Consider the following 25,892-nt stretch of genomic DNA (forward strand, 5'->3'; position numbering starts at 1 on the left):
TAATAGGAAATAAGGTGCTTTCATAAATTCCTTTTAGTGATCCTTTAATCCTTTCAAAGGTTAAAAAAGATTACTGTTACAAAATAGTCTGAGAATTCACACGTCATTATTGATGCTTATAAAATCTTTGTTCTAGACTGGGAATGCTGGCATTTTCCTCATAGGTCTCTATATGTGAGTCAGTTATGTCTGACCAAACAGCCGAACTGGGAAATAAAACTTGCTGAGGAGGAGTGAATAAACACCCACAGCTTTAGTGATTTTTATCGTGCTCTGCTGAGAAGAGCAGCAAAGCCCAACTTACGTACAATACCTTAGTGTCAGATAAAATCCTGATAGTGAAGCATCTTATAAAACACATACAGTCAGACCAACACCGATTGGCTGATAAAATCCAAAGTTATAATATTATGGTTACCCAGGAGCAGTGACATCAGTGTAAATAATTCTAACAATGCACCTATTATGTCTCTTCTAGTAAGGCACCAATAGATGACTTACTGTCAAATGAACCCAATTCCATGTGACCATCAGAACAACAGCCATTTGTGCCTTGAGTCAAGTGTAACCACCATAACAATATTTGGTTTTATATATATATATATATATATATATATATATATGTAAGAAACTATTTTGATTATTTCTAGACACTGTGGCTATTGCTGCTATAGTAAGTTACTATTTTTGGATATTATTGTTGTTGGATATTCCACAAAAAAGATGTCTCCTTTCACTATCACATCAATATTTTTAAAATGATAAATTGAATGCACCATTAAAAATACTGGTTATTAGGACTATTCTTAATGAGGTAAAGGGGGATGATGTGACATGATGCCTGCTTTTAGGGTCTTACCTGCAAGACCAGAATTAAAGATTACCGTGGGCGACCCACAGCCTGGTAGAGGTGGTGCCATCGGTGGTGGAGGTGGAATCATAGCCTCCACAGCGCTCATAGAGCCCGGAAGAGGAGGAGGTGGTGGTGGAGGAGGAGGAGGAGGGGGTGGGTCATGGGCAGCCGATGGACCGTTTTGTACTGAAACAGTAAAAGACAGAGGAAAAAAAAGCCAGTGAGTGAATAAAAAAAAAAAAAAAAAGAAAAAACAACACAAAATGTAAAAGCACAACAGAGAGAGAGAGAGAGAGAGAGAGAGAGAGAGAGAGAGAGAGAGAGAGAGAGATATGCTATGAGCCTGCCAGAAGATATTTCCCCTACAGAGAGTCAATTAGCAAAACCAAATATAAAGTCATTTGCTAATCCGCTGTGTTCCACAAAGAAGAACTACTGGAGCTGAAAGCAACCATGCTGCTGTTATCATTTCCATTTAAAAGCATGCAAAATGCTGGAGTGCACTAACACACACTGAATTATTCAAACAGGTTTTACTACAGTTTAAACATTTGTGCACTGGTCAGGATAACAGAGTATTGATGAACTAGTATTGGATCAAACTCTCAAACACAGAAAGACTTCTAATAGCTTTTTCCTGTAGCTGTTACTGCACTGAACAGCTGATTCAATAATGCATTGCCACTTTCTGTGTATTTTGCACTGCTTATGCACTACTGTACAGTCCACCCATATTTATACTGTATATACTGTATCATACATATGCTCATACTTGTACATAACTATAATCATGTCATTTGAGTAGATTATCTTCTGACATGTCTGTCTATGCATAATCTTTGTACAGTATATTGTATATTACTATATATATATATATATATATATATATATATATATATATATATATATATATATATATATATATACACCATATATTATTACCTACTATACCTTCTGTACATTAATCACCCTCATCTCAGTATATATGGTCCTCATACCTTATTTATCTACTATTATCTATTGTAAATAGGCCACTTATGCACAGCTGGTTAGATGCTAACTGCATTTCATTGGCTCTGTACCTTGCACAATGACAACAAAGCTGAATCTAATCTAATCTAATATGAAACCACTCACGTGATGCAGGCATAGGTGGGGGAGGAGGGGGAGGTGGTGGCATGGACATTCCCAGATCTAGACCGTTACTCGGTCCCACAGGACCCAGCATGGTACCCCCGGGTACCCCCATCACACCCTCAATGCCTGCCAGCAGGCCGTTAGTGGGTGGAGCAGAGGCCAAGATGGCAATATCCCCATCTCCTTTCTTCTGGATCTTGATGGTTCCTTGCTTTTCCAATTCATGAATCTTCTTTTCCAGATTGCACTGCCTCTGAATGGCCTCATCCTTCTCCTTCACCATCCTCCTCAGTGTGTGTACCTGTGAGTTGGCATCCTTGTAGACTTCCTAAATCCAAATGCAAAGAAATCTGATCATTTATACTGATATACTATATACAGTATATATATATATATATATATATATATATATATATATATATATATATATAGATAGATAGATAGATAGATAGATAGATATACTATATACAGTATATATATATATATATATATATATATATATATATATATATATATATATATATATATATATAGTAATAAAGAATAAAGAAATAAACAGATGGACAGAAAAGGCGACAGTGAAACCCTCACCAGTATAGAGCCCAGTTCCTTGTTCTTATGCATTAGCTGCTTCTCCAGTTCTACAATCTTTGCCATGGCTTCATTTTCTGTGTCCTGTAACTTCTCTGTCATCTGCATTGAAAGGTTAGGGACATGCTCACAAACAAAAAGTAATATTTTGTATCTTCATGTTTAATTGTCTAAATTCAAATAGCCTTAGATCAAGATCATTTGATAATATATTAGAATTTATAGCTGACAAATTTGCATTTACAGTAGAAAACTGTCAACAATCAAAGTAATATGACTAATATTCTTGTGGAAAATTGGTACATCAACAGCAAAGATACACACCAAAAAGCACACTGCTACTGTTAATCTAATCATGGTTATGACTATTAGATCAAATAGCTAGAATTCGTAAATTCCAACCAATCACGTTTCTACATGAGCACAGTCAGGAACAATAGGAAGAGGGCAACAATTTAACTTGTGTTCAAAGATATGCCTACTATGAAATGACTTCTCTTCAAATCTTTGACATCTTAACTATTAATTATCGTGGGACATTATTGTTGGGATTTACTTTAATATTCAATTATCTGAATTAAAGTACAGTCATAATCTATTTTCTTTATCACAGTATATCGGTGCTTTCCGAAAGCATATGGGACTTTTTAACATCAGGCCAAACGCTCCACAGGCCTGCGAGTTACCAGGTTTTCCTAACACAATGTGTTAAACTTTTAAGATTTGGATTTGTTTTTATAGTCTCAGGGAAAAAATATTGAACCAGTCTCTGAAAATGGCACTTACATGCGAGATACTCTCCTCCAACTCTTCAACTCGCTCCAGTGCTGCATTCTTTGTCTCCGCATCCTCCAACAGAGCTCCCACATCAAACACATTATCCAGGTAGGCCTGGATTTGAACCTGCAATTTATCGCTCTCTGTGTGCTTCAGTTTCTACTCAAGGCACAGAGAAAAAAAAAAAAAATAAAACAACGAGAGATGAGTGTATCTACAGAATCGATGAAAAAAGCTTTAATGCGTTACACTTTTTTCCTCTAGACAAAACGGCTAAATAAATTTGGCTTTATAATACTGCACTTATGTATACTCACATCCAGGTACTCATCCAAACACAGTTTAGTGAAGTCATACTGTAGGTGCACTCTGAAATTCATATCTTCTACTGAGTGGACCACAATGTTTATGAACTGCATACACGCCACCTGGAAGGTAGTAGAAAGCTGAACATTAATATGTTGAATTGTAATGAATGAAATGCAGACACTAAATGTTGACCAGATTAAGTGTGCCAAATAAAATAAATAAAATATTTGTATTTAAATTGACATTTTATTCCTTTTTTTTCATAACAATAATGAATAACAACGAAGAAAAAAAAAATCCTTGTCTGCACAATCTCTGATGAAATGCAATGACAAAAATACCAGTATTATGTTCACCTGACAAACATGATTACGCAAACAAATCAGCTACTTCCTATTCTCATGCACCAGTGTTTGTACTTACTATTAGACATATTTTGGGCCTGATGTCATTGGTTATATATGGGCATATAAGGTAAATCTTTGTGAAGCAGAAATACGCTACTGTATATTAAATCTGTAATGCTCACCATTATGTGATTCGTATATGTTACTAATATAAAGACTTTGAAATAAAAAAAGAAGAAGAAAGGTTTAAGGTAGCCTTTCACTGATAGCAATGTAGATTTAGACAGTCTTCACACACATGTACATTTCACACAGATATGTGGGCCTTTCCCCCACTGTCACTTATTTCTTGGCATGACACAGCGTTACAATGCTCCTTCACTGGGCCTAATCAAAACCTGTTCCAGCATGACATTGCCCCATGCAGAAAGAAGAGATTGGAGTGGAAGAACATGAATGGCCTACGCAGTGTCCTAACCTCAACCATGAACCATCAACCTTAACAGAACTCCTGCCTGACTTCACTAATGCCCTGGCTGAATGAAAAATCTTCACAAGCAAAGTCTAGTGCAAAACCTTTCCAGAATAGTCTGTTATAGCTACAAAGGGAGGACCAACTACATATTAATGTCCATGATTTTTTAGGATTTTCAGAAACAAAGGTATGAGACTGACAGATGTTCACATGCTTTTAATGCCAAATCTGACAGAAAATACAAGTAGGTTTCATCGACATATTGCTCAGTGAGTAGAACGCTGTATTTATTCATAAAATAAAGACTAGACCCAAACACATAATAATCAATTGACTGCAACAGAGCTAAAGCTAAAGATGTTTTCATAAAGTCTAAATAAACAGTTCAAACTAAATACAAACTGCAAATGTACTGCTTCTTGCTTTTAGAGGGTAGAGATTTCTCATACATGAACAGCTACATGACAGTAAGCTGACACAGGCTCGTGAATTTTACACACACGAACAAAATACATACAGGCGTGTGGTTTGCTGTCCCCCAAGTTGGGCTAACTTGTAATTTATGGCTTATTTAAGTGAATTTATTTATTAAATGGTAATAAATGGTTGATAAGTACCATGAAGTCAATGTTATTGTCCTCATTCTTGAAGTGCTCCATCAGCTTCTCAAAGCGCTGATTTTCTGAACAAACCTTTGAAACAGAGCATACATTTCCATATTCTTTAGTTAATGCACATAAATTTGTCTGTGGCAAGATAGCAAAAAAACTTTTTTGTTTATTTTTTTTATTTATTTATTTTTTTGCAGAAAAGACAAATGACAGAACATGTGACATGAGGAACATAAATGTTCAAATAGAAAAAGTATAGAATAGAATGACAGGACTTTCTATAGTGCAATGTTATAAATAATGGTGATATAGAAACAACGTAGCATTGTACCTCTTTAAAATGATCAAAAGCAGCAAGAATAATCTCATGCCCCCCTCTGACTAGACATACAGCAGCCAGCAGTTCCAGTACTAGCGCTTTTGTCCTGCAAAACACACACACACACACACACACACACACACACACACACACACACACACACACACACACACACACACAGGTTTATTTCTGAACTTAAAGCACATCAAACACAATAGGATTTCAGGAGTTTTCGATTGGCATGACTGCTATTGTGGTATCAATGTGAGGCTACACGCATGCAAAAATGGCCACACCCACATACAGCAGATCGTCTTGTTACAGCTGCTGATATTAATGACCCTTGTGAGAGGACTTGCATCCTGCCTGAATGAGAAGCGTGGCACATGCTGGGAAAAATCGCCGTTACGAAGCAGGTGTTTTCAATCACCCTGTCAAATAGCACTTTCTCCCTTCCTCCCTTCAGCAAAGACACACAACCACACACAACATTTATAATGCTTTACCTGGGATTCTTGTTGTTCAGACTTAGTGCAATTTCATTCACAGCATGAGGGTGGGACATAACCATGTTGAAGCCATACTAACGACAAAAAAAAAACAAACAAATTGAAAGGAAAGTGAGTGGTGCATTAATGAGCACAGAAGGATGCCTAAAATTAAACACCACAATTGAAAAATGAAAAATGGCCTGTCGAAGTATAAAGAAAAGAAAGCAAAGCATTTGTCCGCATACTAAATGCATTTTCCTGTGTGCGGCGTTCACCTGATAGTTCATGATCGCTCGAAGGCACATAATGCAGACGTGAACGTCATCTTTCTTACACAGCAGTCTCGAATTCTTCAACGTTCGTCTGCTGGGCAACGTATTACATCTGAGAAAAGAGTTACAAGTAGAGTAAAGAACGTTTACAAACGTAGTAGAAGGATAAATCAGTTCTCCACTAATAATAGATGCAATTTGAAAAAGACAAATTTCAGAGCAAAATTATTAAAATGTCAAAAAGAAAGAAGGCCAAAGAAAACCAAAAAAATATCGCAGTCTAATGTTAAAGTGGTGAATGGTAGTGGACTGACAAATGTTCCCATGGTGACAGCAGTGGAATCTTAAGTAAAATATCATTGTTATTATGCTCTGGAGTCTGCCAACCCACTGGCCATAACTTAAATAACAGCAAGAACATTAAACACAGAAGCCTACTAACAGTTGGTCCTGTGCTGTGTAGAGGGTATTGTCTTAACTCGAGCAGCTTCACACACATATCACTGCGCTGTGCACAATGGCAGCATCATTGACATGCATGGCAGAGGTCTGTGGCGCTTTGTGAAGGCAGATTGAGCTCAAGGCTTTTATGTGCAATACAGGGGTACGCTAACAAAAATAATACATGCAAACACACACACACACACACACAAAGACAGAACATTCACACGCATCCATTCAGACTTAATGTATATTAACTGTTCAGCACTCTATTGTACTATTTTGTTTAAAACAGTGAAATATGTTTAATCTAAATCTAATCGGAAACTTAACCCCAGTAGATAAAAAGCAGTTTTCCTCATGTTCCAGCAAGGTGAAAACTGTCAAATATTCCAATCCTTGAGGGATATAAATATAGACACACAGACAGATATAAATATAGGTACACATACACGGGTTATTTCGATCTTGTCACAAGGTGCACACACACACACACACACACACACACACACACACACACACACACACACAAACTGAGTCATCCACACCAGCATTGGTGCCTTTTTGGAACAGACAGAAAAAGGTTTCGGAAATGTTGTCCTGAAAGCACTCATGCGGTACGAGTGAGACATAGCCTGCATTGTGATCCTGAGTGTTCCTCACACTCTTACATCTTATCATGCCATTGTCTTCATTACGTGTGTGTCCCTTAACTTTCATTATGTTTGTATCCATGAGCACAATGTTTTAAATCATTAATGCCAGACACCATATTTATGTTCTATCACAGAATACCCTTTTGCATCATCACATTCAGTGCTAATTATTATTATCAATGGCGTTCTCCAAATTAAAGGTCCCTATAAACAGTTCTGGACATGAAAGGTTTGAGTTGGCTAAGTTGTTTTTTTTTAATGAACGTACTGAGAAATTTGTATTAGATGGACAAAAGGAGGTGTTTAACGAACTTGGCTCAAACCAAAATGTGCATAATCTGGCAGCAAGCATCCAGAAGGAGTGAACCAAACTCAACACGTCTTTGTGTTAAAGGTTTCTAAAGATTTTTGAGCCAACTGCAACTATGCTTTTTCACTTTGGCCCTTTTACCACATATATTCAACTCACCCTCATGACTATTTCAAATCATTCCTGTGAGGAAACAGAAGCTACATACACACGTGTGTATACTTCCGGAACAAAGTGTTCTGCAAAGTAATGAGTAATTCATTCATCATAGGAATGGAAGTTTGATAATGTTCTCTTTGAATTCTGGAAGGCTGTTATTCATAGTCTGTGTTTATACCTCATACTGTGTCAACTTGTTTTGACAAGTTTGTGCTAAGGCTGTAAGAAATGCAAGTAATGCTCTCTTTTTGTCACACTAGAAAGCTGTAGTGTGACATAAAACTCATTCCTGGATGTTCCAGGAACTATGTTCCTGGAATTGATTATTATATATATCGTATATTATATAGACTCCTCACACAGAGACTGATATATTTCAAGAGTTTATTTCTTTGAATTTTGATGATTATTGCTTACAGCTAATGCAAACCCCAAATTCAGTATCTCAGAAAAGTAGAATATTGTAAAAAAGTTCAATATTGGAGACTCGCGGTGTCACACTCTAATCAGCTCATTAAATAAAACACTTTCCTGAGCCTTTAAATTGTGTCTCAGTCTGGTTCAGGCTTCACAATCATGGAGGAACACTGCTGACTTGACAGTTGTCCAGAAGACGATCATTGACACCCTGCACAAAATGTCTAAGGCTAAAGAAGCTGCTGTTCACAGAGTGCTGTATCCAAGCACATTACTTTAAAGTTGAATGAAAGGAAATAAAGTGGTAGAAAAAAGTGAAATGAAGAATTTGGGGGAAATTCACAAAGAGTAGACTGCAGCTGGAGTCAGTGCTTCAAAAACCACCATGCACAGACGTATCCATGGGCTACAACTGACGCATTCCTTGTGTCAAGCTACTACTGGACCAGAGACAACATCAGAGTTGTCTTACCTGGGCAAAGGACAAAAAGGACTGGACTGTTGCTCAGTGGGCCAAAGTCGTCCTTTTAGATTAAGAGGAAAGAGAATTTTGCATTTCATTTGGAAATCAAGGTCCCAGAGTCTGGAGGAAGAGAACAGAGGCACAGAATCCAAGTTGCTTGAGGTCCAGTGTTAAGTTTGCACTGTCAGTGGTGGTTTGAGAGGTCATGTCATCTGCTGGTGTTGGGTTAGGGTTAGCACAGCCGTCTAACCAGGAGGTTTTAGAGCACTTCTTGCTTCCTATTGCTGATCAGCTTTACGGAGATGCTGAATTAATTTTCCAGCAGGATTTGGCACCAGCCCACACTGCCAAAAGCACCAAAAGTTGGTTAAATGACCATGATGTTGGTGTGCTTGACTGGCCAGCAAACTCACCAGACCTGAACACCATAGAGAATCTATGGCGTATTGTCAAGAGGAAAATGAGAAACAAGAGACCAAAAAATGCAAATGAGCTGAAAGCCAATGTCAAAGAAACCTGGGCTCTATACCACCTCAGCAGTGCCACAGACTGATCACCTCCATGTCATGCTGAAATAAGGCAATAATTGAAGCAAAATCAGCCCCTACCAAGTATCGAGTACATGCACAGTAAATGAACATACTTTCCAGAAGTCCAACAATTATTTTTTCATTGGCTTATGAAGTATTCTTGAGATAGAGAATTGCTGGGTTTTTATTAATTGTGAGCCAAAATTCCTTCAAAATTAAAATAAATAAACTCTTAAAATATGTCAGTATCAATATATATTTTTTCTTATGATATTCTAATTTATTCAGATGCACATGTATATATATATATATATATATATATATATATATATATATAGAGAGAGAGAGAGAGAGAGAGAGAGAGAGAGAGAGAGAGAGAGAGATATTCACATACACACACACACACACACACACACACACACACACACACATACATATACATATACATATATAAATGTCACCGTAATGTAGAGTGTCTTCCAGTTCTGCTGATGCTTCCTGGAATTGGAGAAGACAGGCTGCTCCCTCCATGCAGATCTTCGATTGAGCGACTCCAAGATCTTGACTTGTCCATAGCATAGTCTGTGCCATTCTCAAAACTGTCACCATCAAACCTACACACATCAGCACACAGCACTCAGAATACACACACATGATCTAAAATAGCTGAGATCCATGTACCACATATCCAGAATTTCTTTTATATTTATCCCCCTCCAACGCACATTTAGATCAAATCTCATATGGTGTCTCTATGTACTTATATTAATCACTAAAATTAAATATCAGTTTTAGGACATTTGAGTTGTTTGTCTTTACATTAAACGAAACAGTGAATATAAAAAGAATAAACACACATTCCAATAAAAATTTACATTTTAATCACTCACTGGGATCAAAATATTCTCTGGGCTCTACAGTACAACCTTGTGAACGTGTCTATCTCTGTGAATGGACAGTATACATTATGCCCGCTAATTCACGATGCAGTCAAAGAGAGAGATCTCGAGCGCGAGTGTGATGAGTCAGTGTACCACAGCATATGTGGCAATGTGAATGTGAATACAACTGTAGTTCTGGGACCTGAGAAAGGATCCATTGTGTTCATTGTGCACTGAGTATAAGCATGAGGGACTTACGTGACAGCATACTGTGCAAAAGAAAGATACTCCACCAACACGTCCAGGCCCTTATTCTCCTCGTTTAGAAACTCACGCACCCATCTGCACAAAAAAAACAGACAGAGAGATAAGGTATAGAAAAAGGTATTTTCAAACATTTAAAAAAGCTAAATCCGTAAATTATAAATTATGAAGTACTGTGTCAAACAAGATCTTCCAGAAGGATTTCCTTGGTCTGTTTCATTGAATTAAAATTCCAAGTGTTTCCTCTCATCATTCGCTGGGAAGAATGACAAATCTTTGTACAGTTCTCCATGCTGTGTGTGCACTCTCTTGCTTTCATTTGTAATGCCAAATGGAAAGAAGCTCTGTTCGTTTTACAGCTTATCGCTGATTCACAGGCGTTCTATGGCAACTCTGTTGACTCTAACTTTGCAAACACTTCTTAAAGAGTAATCATTATATAATTTATCTCTTGAATTAGATTTGATTATTAATTCCAATAAGGGCTGAAATGATTCCGTGAGCAACTCGAGTAATTCGATAACAAAAAAATCATCCAGGCAAATTATTTCCAAAACTTCGAATGAAAAAAATCACCTTTCTTCCACACAATTTTTTTTCTCGTAATTCCGACTTTATTTCTCGCAATTCCGACTTCATTTCTGCCAATTCTAAACTTTTTTTTGCCAACCAGGCAGCGTCACCCCTCTGTAGTGCCAGAAAACTTTACACATTGAGAATGAAATGGGCTACAATCAATAGAATTGCATGAATCACACTAAGGCTCCGATCCCTGGAGAGAACTCTGTCTCACAATCGGCTCTGGAGAAGACAGAACAAAACAAATGAAGCAGAGGACAACAACAGGTCGACAACATGGTTACCGGTGAATGCACCAGAAATGTTGGATGTTTATGAGAAATAAAGTCATAATTGTGAGAAGAATGAAAAAAGAATGAAAAGTTTCCAAAATTTGGGATCATTTCAAACTAAAACAAACACCATACAGTGTGTTTTCTTTTTTTTTTCTTTTTTTTTTCTCGAGTAATCTAAAAAAAAGTTTTATATTTGTATTTATTACAATTTTATTTTTTATTTATATATTTAAATTTGCATTTTGATGTAATGTGGCAATTAAATGCATGAAATGGGTTTAGTTTTCACCGATTGCAAATTCAGCAATAAAATGCAAATGTTTCTAAAGGGGAAACAAATTACTTGTTCATTTTAATTATATTAGTATTGCGCTTTAATAGGTCCCCTGGTGGTCTAGTGGTTAGTGCCGGTCCCAAGCCCGGATAAATGGGGAGGGTTGCGTTAGGAAGGGAATCCAGCGTAAAAACGTGCCAAATCAAACATGCGGATGAACCGCTGTGGCGACCCCTAATGGGAGGAGCCGAAAGAAAGTTAGTATTGCGCTTTAATAAAGAAAAAGCACTTCTTATCCGATTACTCGATTAACCGATAGACTAATCGGTACAACACTCAATTCCTAAAATATTCGATTGCTGCAGCCCTACTTCCAATCCATATCGGAAGTCTTAAATCACATTCCCGAGAGCTGTGAAGGACATACATTTTCAGCACAGCCATATTGTGGCTGATTCGTCTCGCTCCTCATGTGACTAACCAAATGCTGCCGTGTTACACAGATTACATATAATTTAGTTCAGCAGCATAAAGTTTGCTCAAACTACTAATGCTGCTGGTAGTGAGAGTAAACAAAGCACTATGCTGTGTAAATGAGCTTTGTGTGATTATATGGAATGTGTTGACATTTGTTTTGCTTGGTTATGGTAAAGCTTCCACCCTGTGTGTAAAATCATGTATATTTAGGTGTGTGGATAGTTGGAACAGCAGGACTTCCTGCTTTTCTGCGACAGTGACCTCATCCAAATCTGTCAGTTTTTCCACTTCTGATGCAGATTCCAGCGTGGTTTTAGACGTGTTGTGGCAGTTCCAGCCTTATCAAATGATCTCAGTTTCTCATTCTCTCACACTGTCAGCCTGAATATCCCAAGAACCGTACCGGCAACCGTAAAACAATAACCTCCATAAACAACCACAATTCTAAACAAAAAAGTAGGATGCAGAAAAAAATGTAACTATAAACACAGTGCAATGGTTTGCAAGTCTCTTAAAACCATATTTTATTCACAACAGAACATAGAACCAGTGGTGGAGAGCAACAAAGTTAATGTAATTTGTTACTGTGCTTAAGTAGCTTTTTCATTTATCTGTACTTTACTGAAGTATTTCTATTTGGGGAGACTTTAACTTTCATTTCACTACATTACAAAGTCAAATATCGTACTTTTTACTCAACTACATTTCGTGAACTCAGTCGTTCCTTTTTAATTATGAGTGGATAAAAACGTGACTGGTCAATCCCGCATTAGGTCACCAATCAGGGTAAAGCAGTCGCTCTTTTTGAACTTGTTTTGATTGCCGGTGGCAATCTACTTAGCATTAACATACAGTTCAGCTTCAGTTCAATAGCAAGCAGAACATTTTGAAAGGAATAAATGATGAAAGAAACTCCTGACTCTAACTTGCCACAGCACTCGTGGACTTATTCGCACGATATTTTTGAAGTTGCTTAAAAGAAGGTGTTGAGCTCATGATAATTGTAGATATCAATCAGTGTTTAACTCATTATATCACTCGATTGATCAGATTGCTGTGCGAAGACTCACATTAAAGTCTTTTCATATAAACTGAGTTGATTAAGCAAAGAGTCTTGTGACAAAAACGATAATAGAAACATATAGCCATAAAAATTATAGCAATAATAAATCATGAAACACTTAAGAACGTTTTAAGGCAAATACTTTTGTACTTTTACTCAAGTGGAAGCCTTAAAAGGAGCATTTTTACTTTTACTGGAGTGTATTTTTTTATTTTAACGAGTGTATCTCTACACTAACTCAACTTCATGGTTTGTGTACTTCGTCCACCACTGCATAGAACAAATATCAAATGTGTATATTGGTGAAAAGTTCTGTACTGCAGGCAGGCCAGTTTAGTTTTTACTATGAAGCCATGCTGTTGTAATAGATTCAGCATGTGCTTTGCTATTGTTTTGCCAAGATATGCAAGGCCTTCCCTGCAAAAGACATTGTCTGGATGGAAGCATATTTTGCTCTAAAACCTGTTTATACCTTTCAGCATTGATGGCGCTTTAAAGATACGCACGGCCCATTCCATAGGCACTAATGCACCCCCATGTCATCAGAGATGCAATCTTTTGATCTGAGCGCTGATAACAAGCCCTCTCCATTTAAGCTCAGAATACACGCCAGTCATGGTTTTCAAAAAGATTTTAAAACAGTTTTCCAATTTGACTCGGCCCTTTTTAAATGACCTTCGGCCCAGAGAAGACGGCTGTGTTTTGGTGGCTGTTGGCTGTGTTTCTGCATCATGTTAACATATGGCTTATTATTTACATGATGAAGATGGCAGAGCAAACTTTGTTCACAAACAATGATTTATGAATGTGTTCCTGAGCCCATGCAGGAACATTAGTCTAAAATTGTTTCACAATTTGCAGACACCCTTTTTTTGGCGGATTGGTGAACCTCAGCGAACCCTATCTTTACTTCTCAGAGACTCTGCCTTGCACAGATACTATTTTTATACCCAATCATGCTACTGACCTACTGCCATTTCAACCTAATTAGTTGCAAAATGTTTCTCCAGCTGTTTTTTAGTAACAGTTACTTTTCCAGCCTTCTGTTGCACCATTAAAATGTTCATTTCCTAAATGTTAACATTTGATATGTTTTCTATGTTCTGTTGTGAATAAAATATCTGCAACATCGGCAAATCATTTTGTTCTGTTTTTATTCACATTTTACGCAGCATCCCAAACCCTTTTTTTTGGAATTGGTATTACAAATATTTTACTTGTTATGAACTACATTTCACACTGTTATTGCAGTGTCCAATTTGTTTGTTATAATAGATGTGTCAGTTTCTGCAATTCTCTTGCACTGTGCACCTACTCCACACCATGTTCTGTTTTCCTGAATGACGTGTATAGCAGCCTGCACCATATGCATAGTGGAAAATGAACATTATTATATATTTATAATGTTCCATTACATTCGTTATACCCCCACCTCTGTGTGCTGCTGTAATACTTGAATTTCACTCTGGGATAAATAAATTAATCTATGTATCTAGGTCTATCTTTCTATCCATCTGTCACTCTTTCTGTCTAATAAAAAAAGAGCTCGTATTTGGGTACATCAACAAATAAATCACTTAAATTAACATTATTACAGGAAATGGCTCATGTGTATATTCTGAACACCAAAATAGTTATTAATGTTTGTTAGGGGCTATTGATTCCCTATTCCCTACATAAACACACATCCACATACAGTCTTGATCACTCACCCGATGTGATTAGTCCTTAATGAAATTTCTAGTTCCCTCAGCACCTGAGTGGATTCTTGAACTCTGCGGCGGAATTTCTGCACACGGAATAAAAGAAAAATAAACATGAGAATGAATGGGAACAGGGGAATGTAAAAATAAAAAAATTATATATTGTACATCATAATGCACACGTGCTCTGATAAAACAAGAAAGTCACTATTGCATTTGCCTGATCAATATTTAATCGCACATAAGTGGAGAGTTCACTCGTTGGGTTACAAAAACACATTACAAAAAAATGCTAATTAGTGAACAGTGAAAGAGCAGTCCTGCTGGTGCTGTTTTGGTTCAGAGGTGACGACTATGCCTTGAGTAATTATATCATCTTATTAAAGTGCGAGCTCGTTTCGTGTGCGAGCCGCCCTTTCTGTGCTGAAGTGAAACTGTGGACCCATTCTTGTCCCGCGTGCTGTTTCCAAGGTTACAGCCCCTGTGTGCGAGCCCCATGACCCAGTCTTGTGTCAGGTGAAATGCATGTGAACAAACCACCCAACACAGCAGAGCAGACAGGGGCGTGCTAGACTAGCCTTCAGCTACAGACAAAAAGCTCAAGCTAAGTCATGCACATACACGACAGCCATTGGAAGAAATGCTGATACAAACAGAGTGAGGATGGCAAACTGACGAATCAGGCATGAATATCTGTTTAACAAAATCCCTGATTCGTCAAGTATTGACGTCCAAAATATATGAACAGTATACACAAATATAAATACAGAGACATAATAAAGAGAAAAGCTATGGGAAAGAGTGATATTTAACAAAAGAACAGGCTGAGGGGAAAATATAAAGCATGTGCTTCATGACAGCTCCCTGTGTGAAGACACATGTGGAGAAGGGTTTTACAGGGGTGCATGTGTGTGTGTGCGTGTCGGCTGAAAAACCTTTGAATGTTTGCATGTCATACAGGTCCACAGACACATGACTGCATTCTTTTTTAGATTTTACCCAAAACAGCCCTTGTATTCATAGCAAGGGCTTATGCATAATCCTCTACATATTAGCAAGCGTCCATAAATGACAAGCTCAGCGTTCATATGTCTGTTGGGTTCGTGCATGTGTTGCATTTATTGAGTTTAACTATCTGGTCTTTTTGGGTTTCAAGATCGTAGGGAAGCATCTTCATCCGACTCGTCCTGAAGACTTACTATTTTAATTTGCATTTACTATACAGCATAATGCAATATGTAGCACAATTCAAATATATGGCTTACATTTTTATATTTAAAATTGATCTACCCCTTTAAACTTGTAAGTGTGTGGATTACAGACTCCTCACTCTTCACTAAACATTCCCAGCTGTGAGAGAAAGTAAGACTGAGACTGAGACAGAGAGAGAGAGAGAGAGAGAGAGAGACAGAGAGTTAAGGACAGTCAGAGAGTTAGAGAGAAAGGAAGGGGGTGGGGTGTTCTCCCACAGGGGTCATCCTTGAAACTGGAAACAAATCTAAGGCTCAGACATTCTTCAGGACCTTATGCAATGGCCTTCTTCCTGCTGCTGGCTGATTGGCTGAGGAGAGATTGTGGAATGCGTCCTATGTAAAAAAAAAAAAAAGAGAGATGGTCCGCTGCAGCTCTCCAAGCTCACCACCACACAGAGTAGCGATTGTTCAGCTGTAAAAATGGGGCGAGCCAGGATGTAAAACCATAACTCTCCCTCGCTCTTTCTCCACGGCCCTCCTTCTTTTCACTGTCTGTCTCTCATCTCCCTTTATCTCTAGCACTTCTGCCCCTATAAGTGTAACTGGGCCCCAACATTCTCGTACAACTATTTTCTCCAGTAACTCTGTCTCTCTTTTGTTCCACTTGTGTTTGCTTACGCCTCTTTCTCCCTCATCCTCTTTCACTCTCGTTGCAACTGTACTTTCTGTACTTTTCTGCTGTTCTCAGGAAGGGCAAGAAGATCAGAGTGGGATCGGAATACCCAGGAGGTGGGTTTGTGTATGATGGCTGGGTGTTTGCTCACAGCCTCACATGTAGTAGCACCTGATTTTATGGGCCCTCCTACACTCGGGGAGAAAAAAAAAAAAAAAAAAAAGACTTTACGCTCTTTTTCGCAGAACGAAAGTGTTTTCACCTTTCCATGACAGAGGCAGCAGGTAGAGCATATCACAGTAGATGTAATGTGTTAGATAAATACTCGTGCTAACTCTTGTAGACATACCAGTGCTGTTAAGCCTTTCCCATTGCTCCTGTACACACATCACCATTCTGACGTCTTTTCCTTTCTCTTCACTCACTCTTCATTCTCTTGTTTCTCCTGTCGAGTCCTTCATAAAAATGTCACCTTGTGCTAATAAAACCTCAAAACTCCTTAAAGGAGACAACTTTTCACACAGTACACGTACAAGTATACCATATACCATACACCGCTTTTAGACACAAGGATGATACAACTTCATGATACGACTGAGAAGAATGAGAATGCCGTAGCAGTAATATTCAGCGTGAAACACACGAAGTGCTGTAGCAAATCAGAACTGACCTTCCTGGTGACTGCTGGGTCCAGATAACCCTTCAACTTCTGGATATATGTGTGAGGAGGGTTTTTCACTTGAAATCGTTCCTGAGAGAGAGAGAGAGAGAGAGAGAGAGAGAGAGAGAGAGAGAGAGAGAGAGAGAAAACGATACTAAATTTATGAAATGTAACTTAATTAGACATCATTGTTAAAAAGGTCAAAAACAAGGTGTTGCATAAAAACACAGCTGATGTACACAACTCATTACCTGATACGACTTCATGGAGAGACCAATGTTACTTAAAAGCACAATGCTGCATTGATCTCTCTTTTACTACAACCATACAGACATTCCAGTCAACCAGAAAGGAACAAAAAACGTATTCCTATGATAAAGTTATGCTGTAGTATTCCTATAATACTAATACTATACCTCATATACAACCCTACTTCAGCTTACAGTTGTTATGGCATGATATTTTTTAGATTGAATATTTTCGAACGAACCAAAAATCATGATGAAAAGACTAAAGCCTTAATCTGTCTCCCTCTTGTTCATCATGGAGCTCCCATTTTGATCGCTTCACATGGTCTTGGCTTTCCTTTACTTGGTGCCTTTCTGTGTAACTGGTTGGTCCTGCCGCAGGGTTATTATCACATCATTCCTGATGGACTGTCACAGGAAAAACAACTCCCTCATCAACGGCGCATATATTTGAATGTATCGTTTGGGTGGTCGTGTGAACGTTTATATGAATTTGGATCTTTTGTTTTGGGTTGCTGGGTCGCGTTTGATTTCATTCGCAGACAATTCTACATGCTATGAAACTGCAAGTGTTATGGGAACAAGAAGAAAAAGATTGTTTTGTCCTCTTCTGAGAATTAAAATTCTGATCTTTGGGGGAAAAAAACATTCCTTTTGTTTGGCCTTGGTAAGGACACTCCACAGATAACACTGATGTTCCATGCACAATAACAGGAAAAAGGACAGTCCCCAGGAAACTCCAAACCAAAGACCTAGCAGACCAAAGCTGCTAAACAGACATTACTGGCATGAAGATTATTATACATGACCTGTTTTCTATTTCTATTCGTTCTTGCAAACACATTAATTCAAAAAAGGTAGCATACAGTCAATACATCAAGTTATCTGACTGACAAGGAACAAAACATACAATGCTGAGTAAAAAACAAACATAATCACTTCAAACTAACTATAAACATACACAAGCTAGTAGGAGAGCCAGATAAAAGCTAAATGAAAGCTAAAACTGTTTATCTGGTATAAAGTCAGAGCAGCAGAGGATCAAGCACAGATCCCTGAGGTACACCACAGTATATAACCTGATACAATAAGATATAGATATTTTACATGAGATTAGGCTCATACTTCTTGAAATATTCTTTACTAACACTACCTTCTTGTAAATTTATCCAAAGTCAACAAACTAAGGCAAAATGACATCAGTATTCATTTATGCAAATGTCAATAACTGACCTAAAATAACTTGAAGCAACCTGGTGATTTGGGAAGGAGAAAGCTTGAGAAAATGTGGGCGGCTTTGTCTAAAGGCCTCTGGCCAAGGTTAAACAGAGGTTTAGTGGTGCATAAATTTAGATGGGATTATAACTGCTATAGCTGTGCACTTTTTTCATAATGACATCCATGCATAGTCTATACTTGCAGTCAGGTGGGCTAGAAAAGAACTGTATTAGAAGCACGAATATGATGTGCCAAATACTACTCACCTGGTCACAGATGAGCTCCCACTTCTTCTCGTTGTCATACTGGCGCAGTAGCCGAGCTTTGTCTGGAGGCAAATTCATAGAATTCTGGAAACAAAAACAAAAAATAATTAAGGAAACTGTTTTTCTAGAAAAGTGTGCAGGATTTCAGAATTTTAAGCGGCATTATAATATCTAAAACCAGAAATAATTTAATTTACTACACTAGCAAATACAGAATTTTTCAAGTACACACAAATGATGTGGTAAAGCAACACATGCAAAGAATTGGCTCTTATGAAATCCTTGAACCAGTTCATCAGCGATCCGGTCTGTTGACCAGGAACACTTCAGCTCTCATAACATCGGTTCTTACCAGTGTTTAGCCACAATTTAACCACATTTGCCATTTAATTCTGCAATTGAAATGGAAGGGGAAAAAAAAGTGGCTCATATTTTACAGGGATTAACTACAATTGGAATGCCTTTACTGCCAACAAGCCTAGTCTTTCTGTTTACAAACGTGAGCTTGCAGTAAACGTAAATATATTTCAAATCGAAAGGAAAAACAATTTCAGATATTTAGCTTGGCTATGACCTTGATCCTGATTGGATCGAGTCTAAAATCTAATCCGTTCATCTGTTCCCCACGATGATCATTTCCTATAAACCCCCGCAAACATTTAAGATTTCAAGCTAATGAGAATCTTCGACAGGTGCACAAAAAGTTGGATGGACATGCAACCTGAAATCATAAGAGCCTAAGCTACCAATACCAGCAGCATACAGTGGATGAATGGTACTGTAGACTGCATACCTTTTGTCTTTTACCATCTCATACCAGAACTCCAGACAGCGCATGCTAAATTTCTCTCACATATGCCTTTTTCAGTTCATAATAAAAAACATGTAATAAGCGCATTTACAAACACACACTTTTGCACTAAGCTGTGTATCAGGATAATTGCACTGCTTAGCTCAGCAGAGATTTGTATGTTTACCATTAACTTCCTTCTGCTGTTCCAATATACCACTGGAAAGTTGTACACTGAGATGGAGGTCTTATTTAAAGCGCTAACTAGGGTAATTGCACAGAAACAACATGAAAACATAAATGTCATCACCATAGTTTTGTGGTCCTATGTTTTGCATTTGGATTTAATGCCATGGGTTTTATTAATTGTCTATTTTATAAGCTTTGAAGTATAAGCTTTATTGTTTGCTGTATTCATCCTGGAAGCACTTGGGATTAGTGCAGATTTTTACATGACAAATTAAACTCTCACAATGTCAAGTATCAACACAGATGTTTGTTCCAAACTTGGATGAAAAAAAATAAAAAATCAAGCACTCCTTCCTTTTCCGCTCTTACGCAAGCCCCCTTTTCCCTTCTGCCCTACTTTTAAACATCTGCGTTATGGAACTCCCCAGAAATACTGCAGTCAACATCAGCATTTGGCTCGAAATCTCCTCCTGTGCCTTCCCTTCTTCTCCATCCTCCCTTCTCTTTCAGACTTTCCCCTCCCTCACTCTGCTTCTCCTCCAACCTCTACTATGCTCTCGCTCTCTATTCTCTCTCGCTTTGCACCCCACCCTCCAGAGCATGAGGTGAGCCTGAAACAATTAACTATAATCAAAACCTCCCGCCCTGACACATAGTCACTCAATCTGACAAAAACACGACCCTGAGAAACAAGAGCTGTAAACGCTGCTGCTTTAAAGTGCAATGCAATCTCCTTTCTGGCCCCGCCCAATGACCAAAGCACTTTATAACGCGGTTTCTTTTTATGGAAAAATCTTTGTGTGTGTGTGTGTGTGTGTGTGTGTGTGTGTGTGTGTGTGTGTGTGTGTGTTTTCATTTATAAACCTCCACTGATTTCCATTGTAGTGCTGGGCATGGGAACATTAGAGAAGAGATCAGATTGTTGTCTTTTTCACACACATCACTAGGACCCTGTTGGAGGAAAAACTCTGCATGGCTTTTAAACATAAGCAGATGATCTTGCCTTGAGCAGGGCTACACCAACAACATGCCTGGTTCCTCGTGAATATAGGGCTGTGTTTGTGTCCCACTATTTAAAATTCGGTCATTAAAAAATAGAAGCATATCGATAAAAGCTGAGTGTTTATTCAATTCACAAAGACTTTATTTCACTTCTGGAACACAAGGCCTCATCTACAACATGTTTTATCAGAATTTTCTGCGGTCATTACCAGTGTCATCCAATGTAACACTGTACCAAGGGCATAATAATAACCACAACGTCTGAAAGACCTCCTTATCTTGGCAGTGTGGGTTTAACAGAGACAATGCTGAGACTGGAGGTGTGTGAATCCAGCAGATGTGAACAGGATCACAAACACACGCCAGATATGCAACCCGTACATCACTATTTATTCTGAAATGGCCTATTAGTAAACCATTGGTTCCGACAAATGACCAGCCAATTCCACCAGCATGTACAGTAACCGTAAACCTAATGTTAGACACGGGACATTAACCATCACATTAATCCCCAGATTTGATTAAAAGACATATTCAAATTGAAGAGCATTCACTCAAAAAAAACTAGAACTTAAACGGTGTAGGCGAATTATTACGTTTGGAAATCAGGCAAAAGATCAATATCCATAATGTAGTTGCAGAAGAAGAGACTAACTCTCAAACACTACTTCAAGGTAAATCTGACCTCGGTTCAGTACTAAGCCGAAATAGTGAAATGAATTTTAATTACCACAAATTAGATGGAAAGTAGAGAAGCTGAACTTCTGACCCGGTTTTCAACCCAGGACGCGGATGAAGGGGAAAAAAAAAAAAAGAAGTGGGAGAAAGGAAAATGAAAAGGAGAGAATGAGAAGACTACTAGTCCTTATATAACACAAAAGCAAACACAAACCAGAAGGACTAATGAGCCTGAATATGAATTACACAAACAATAAAAAAGGGAACATTTTAGCATAACCTACAGTTTTGGTCAGGCTTTTTTCTTCACACCAGCACATCAATCTGTCAAGTCTGTGTTACCTGTATTTGAACTGGCTCCTAGCGACCAGAAGCAACCTGCCTGAACTCTCAGTGGCTAGAAATTATATCATTCCTATTTAATTACAGCACAGAATCCAGGCCCAAAACAACTACACAGCGGCCATACAAGGGGTATTGAATAAAAACCGATCGCTCTGAAGCTGTTCGTATGAGCCGTGCTAATCTGACCAGCAATAAATTCAATGGCTTGCTATGGAATTTACGGTTTAGCGAAAATCATCTGAATATGCACTGACGTGTTACTTTTTCAACTATACTACTACAACAGTTATGGAGAGCTCAGTAATGTTCTACAAGCTCCAAAGCACACACATACCTCTCATTTCAATGTGCTCCAAACCAAGCCAAAAAAAGGCTGCAAGGGTGTTTTAATCTATTTGTGTGTCTCCCAAAGTAGGAAGGAAATTACAGTACAAACTCCAAGACTAACCATTTAGTGCCGATATCAGGCTTAACATGCTACAGTTACGTATGGATGTACGCTTGGAGAGAAACTACCGCTCTGAAGCTGAAACCTGACGAGGAATCTTGCTAGATGAATAAAAATTCCTAATCTCTCAAACAATCACCTGCAAAATGAATAATATCTGAATCACCTATTTTACACTGACAGTCACAAAATATAGAGAGAGATCTGATTGAGATTCCTGATAGACTTGGCCATGGATATTTAAGCGTTGCCCACACCACTAGCAATGGAGAGTGGACTTAGTTTGCATCACACAGCCATTATTTATGCCTTTTTAACTACAGGTAGTCGTCGACTTACGACCATTCGACTTTACGACCACAATCGCTAGCCGCGGCGTACGACAGTGGGTACCAGCTTCCGGCATCATTTCACAGCACTGTACGTATAGCCTACTCTACTTACGACCAAATCGTGTTACGACCGGTCTGTCGGTCCCAATCGTGGTCGTAAGTCGACGACTACCTGTATTCACTTGATCACCAAAGTGCCTGTTGCATCATAACCTGACTGAAAAGACACATTTTCATTCTAATTCATCCTCAATGTCCTCAAATAGACTAAAGAACTCCAGTAAAAAGCTCCAGTGTGCTGCCCAGTCCCATGTTGCCTGGGAACCGAGTCGGCTTAAAAGTTGGTAGCTAATGTAATATAGTAATGTATGACGAGCAGGTTTGCTAGCTAAGTGGATTAATATGGACTACAGAAAGCGAAATGTGATCTTCATCCTCTTGTGTTTGCAAGCAGTGTTTCAGCCATGAGCTGCAGAGTTCTCACATTACAAACAGAAGATAACATTCGCGTTCGGCTTGTGTCTTTATTTTCGGTCACTGTGATTAACAGTGAAGTGACTGCACTGCCGGAACCAGAAGAGCTCCACTGTGAGTTTGTAATTAACCCCTTTGATTGATTGATTTCGCTTGATGTCATCTGGGTTCCTACAAACCTGTGTTTGTCCATGCAAAACTGTTGCACACACAGCTTCATTGTGTCTCAGCAGGTGTGTGTAGTGAAGCAAAAGTCGGGATTCAGAAGCGCGAGCTATAGTTACAGCAGCGAGAGACGGCGCAGTGTTATGGTGTGCGATGTTTAAACATACGCGTCTAAAGAAACCTACTGTGTCTGGGTACTGAACAACTACAAATAAGTTTAAACCCCTTTTATACATCCAGGCTTTTCTCTGTAGAATCAAAACTAAGCCTTCAATTATTGTTTAATATGATCTCTATTTTCAAACAAAAAAGTTAAACAATCCTTTAACATTCATTGAAGTAAAACTCTTGCACACTTGCAGTCACACTGTAAATGACATTCTGGGCAGTGAGCTCGTTTGTAATTCTACAGATATTTTTATTCTTGTTTAATGTCGATTCACTCGCTAATGACATGTCAGAAACATGGTCACATGACTCAGCGTCTGCTGAGCATAACCATAACAGATTATAATCATTAGCTAATCACATTCTGGATATCAAGCGTGCTTGTAGTTTTAATATTAATGCAGCGGTATAAGGTGTATTGATTACTAAACGTTAAATAAGTGTGAGCACTTTTCTTGAAAAGATTAATGTACTGCTCTGGTAATGAATAAATATCGTGCTGCCTTTGAGGCGATTTTGTACATGAGCACGGTCACTAGCTAACAGAGACACCGGTACCTTGACTTTACACATCATCTTGTTGATGTTTCAGCAATTTGACATTAATGTGTAACCCTAAATCAAAGACTTCGCTATATGATGGTTTCCAAAAGAAATGTGCGTAGTGGCTTCAGATTACTCTCAAGTTTCCGATTCTTTTGCTTCCGTCCCTCTCTCCTAAATGAAACACTTGGTTGTACTTTCTCACATTATTATATTTCCTTAGTGTTTCATGAGTCTGATAGAGAGAGAGAGAGAGAGAGAGAGAGAGAGAGAGAGAGAGAGAGAGAAGCAGCCAGACACCGTCTGTCCCACGGCTGAAGAAAAGACTCCTCTCTACTGGCCAGACAGGGCGAGATGAGAAAACCACCAGGCAAACAAAAGAGATGACGTGGGTTTGTTTAATTAAACACTAAAACGCTGAACCAAATGTGGCCTGCCTTCATTCTTGGCTTCAAAAATTTGCATATCTGAATGTAAAGCGAGATCAGTTATTTGGTTCTGGAGATTTACAAATTTCAATAAAACTCTTATTAGATTGCAAACTGTTTCTCACTCAGCCTGGATGAAAAGAGAGAGAGAGAGAGAGAGAGAGAGAGAGAGAGAGAGAGAGAGAGAGAGAGAGCTGTCCACATATGCCCTATACTGGAAAGTTATCCCCAATTACCCACAATCTTGTGCAGATGTGACTGGTCAGACTGAGTTGGTTTTATCCCCTAATTTGTGCCGTGTGTTTCTGTAAGCTGGTGAATGTCTGTGGGTGTGCAGATGCCCTCCGTCTGATTTAGGATAACTGTAATCCTCCCTTCATCACCCACTGTAAGCTCATTAGATAAAAGCACATGATGTTTTATTTTTTTTATTTTATTACAAATGTTTTTCTAAGTATAAATATTTACCTTTAATGAATATTTACCTTTAAAACAAAAACAAAACTTTTTCTTAATCCCCAAAGAGGAGAAATGAAAACTAAAGTCTAAATCCTGAAGAAGTTCATGGAGGTCTTCACTATGTGTAATCCTTTGATCCACTGTAAAGTAAATCCTATTGGCTGTATTTTTCTGAATGTGCTGAAATGTCATGTCCACTCCTGTCACTCTGACAGAAAACCTTAATAGAAAGCGATGAGGTCACTATTAGCCAAATGTCTTTTCCACCTATAGCATCTGCTAGCCCCATTCATCTCTTCAATGATCTCTACAACCACTTTGTTAAAGCTATGAAACTTGAGCTATTATGGGGTTGTTGTTCTGCAATTCCAGTGGCTTTCATGTCTCTCTATCTGCCACTGGATCTGTCTTACTCGTTCGGTCGCTCATAAACCCTAATTACTCGGGTCTTTTATTGTCCAAATCCTAAAACAGAACCATATCTACAACTTCATCGTGGACGTCTAGACTACCAGTTCTTTTAAAGGCGTGGGCAGAATTGTTTTCAATTCCTCACAGTGCAGTGTTAAGAACTGATACCATGTATTTCTGCTTTTCATTTATAGTACTGTGACGTCAATCAGTGTGCAGGAAATCAATCAACAGCCAACAGAAATCTGTGAAAAAAAAAACATCCTAGAAACAGTCCACTTTCGCAGTTATAATAAACTTAACTCTTCTGGGAAGGATTCCTGCTAGATTTGAGTGTGACTGTGGAGATTTGATCCATAACACTTTTATCCATTTTTAACCCACAGACATCACATTGACCAGCTTGTGTGACATTTTGTCATCACACTATGAAAAAACAGTACAATGAATAGCTATATTCCAACCAAATTATTTCCACATAAGAAGGTGGATTGATTGAATTATTGTTGGTTATCACTGTAATTTAT

General features: G+C 38.3%; 1 protein-coding gene across 4 annotated transcripts in view; it reads right to left on the reverse strand.

Moving 5' to 3' along the window:
* The window catches only part of fmnl2a (formin-like 2a), a 49,902-nt gene that overhangs the window by 10,515 nt on the left and 13,495 nt on the right, over positions 1 to 25,892 (reverse strand). For all 4 annotated transcript variants that reach the window (XM_046844755.1, XM_046844756.1, XM_046844754.1 and 1 more), the window contains exons 2-15: positions 18,934 to 19,017; positions 17,211 to 17,291; positions 14,684 to 14,760; positions 10,298 to 10,381; positions 9,620 to 9,772; positions 6,186 to 6,294; positions 5,926 to 6,002; positions 5,432 to 5,525; positions 5,107 to 5,181; positions 3,676 to 3,786; positions 3,368 to 3,517; positions 2,582 to 2,683; positions 1,991 to 2,318; positions 860 to 1,039 (exon numbers count right to left, since the gene is read on the reverse strand). In XM_046844755.1, the coding sequence (XP_046700711.1) occupies positions 860 to 1,039; positions 1,991 to 2,318; positions 2,582 to 2,683; positions 3,368 to 3,517; positions 3,676 to 3,786; positions 5,107 to 5,181; positions 5,432 to 5,525; positions 5,926 to 6,002; positions 6,186 to 6,294; positions 9,620 to 9,772; positions 10,298 to 10,381; positions 14,684 to 14,760; positions 17,211 to 17,291; positions 18,934 to 19,017 (1,705 nt within the window). The remainder of the gene's footprint in view (positions 1 to 859; positions 1,040 to 1,990; positions 2,319 to 2,581; positions 2,684 to 3,367; positions 3,518 to 3,675; positions 3,787 to 5,106; positions 5,182 to 5,431; positions 5,526 to 5,925; positions 6,003 to 6,185; positions 6,295 to 9,619; positions 9,773 to 10,297; positions 10,382 to 14,683; positions 14,761 to 17,210; positions 17,292 to 18,933; positions 19,018 to 25,892) is intronic.

Source organism: Silurus meridionalis, chromosome 3 (genome assembly GCF_014805685.1).
Source record: "Silurus meridionalis isolate SWU-2019-XX chromosome 3, ASM1480568v1, whole genome shotgun sequence".
Taxonomy (NCBI): Eukaryota; Metazoa; Chordata; class Actinopteri; order Siluriformes; family Siluridae; genus Silurus; species Silurus meridionalis.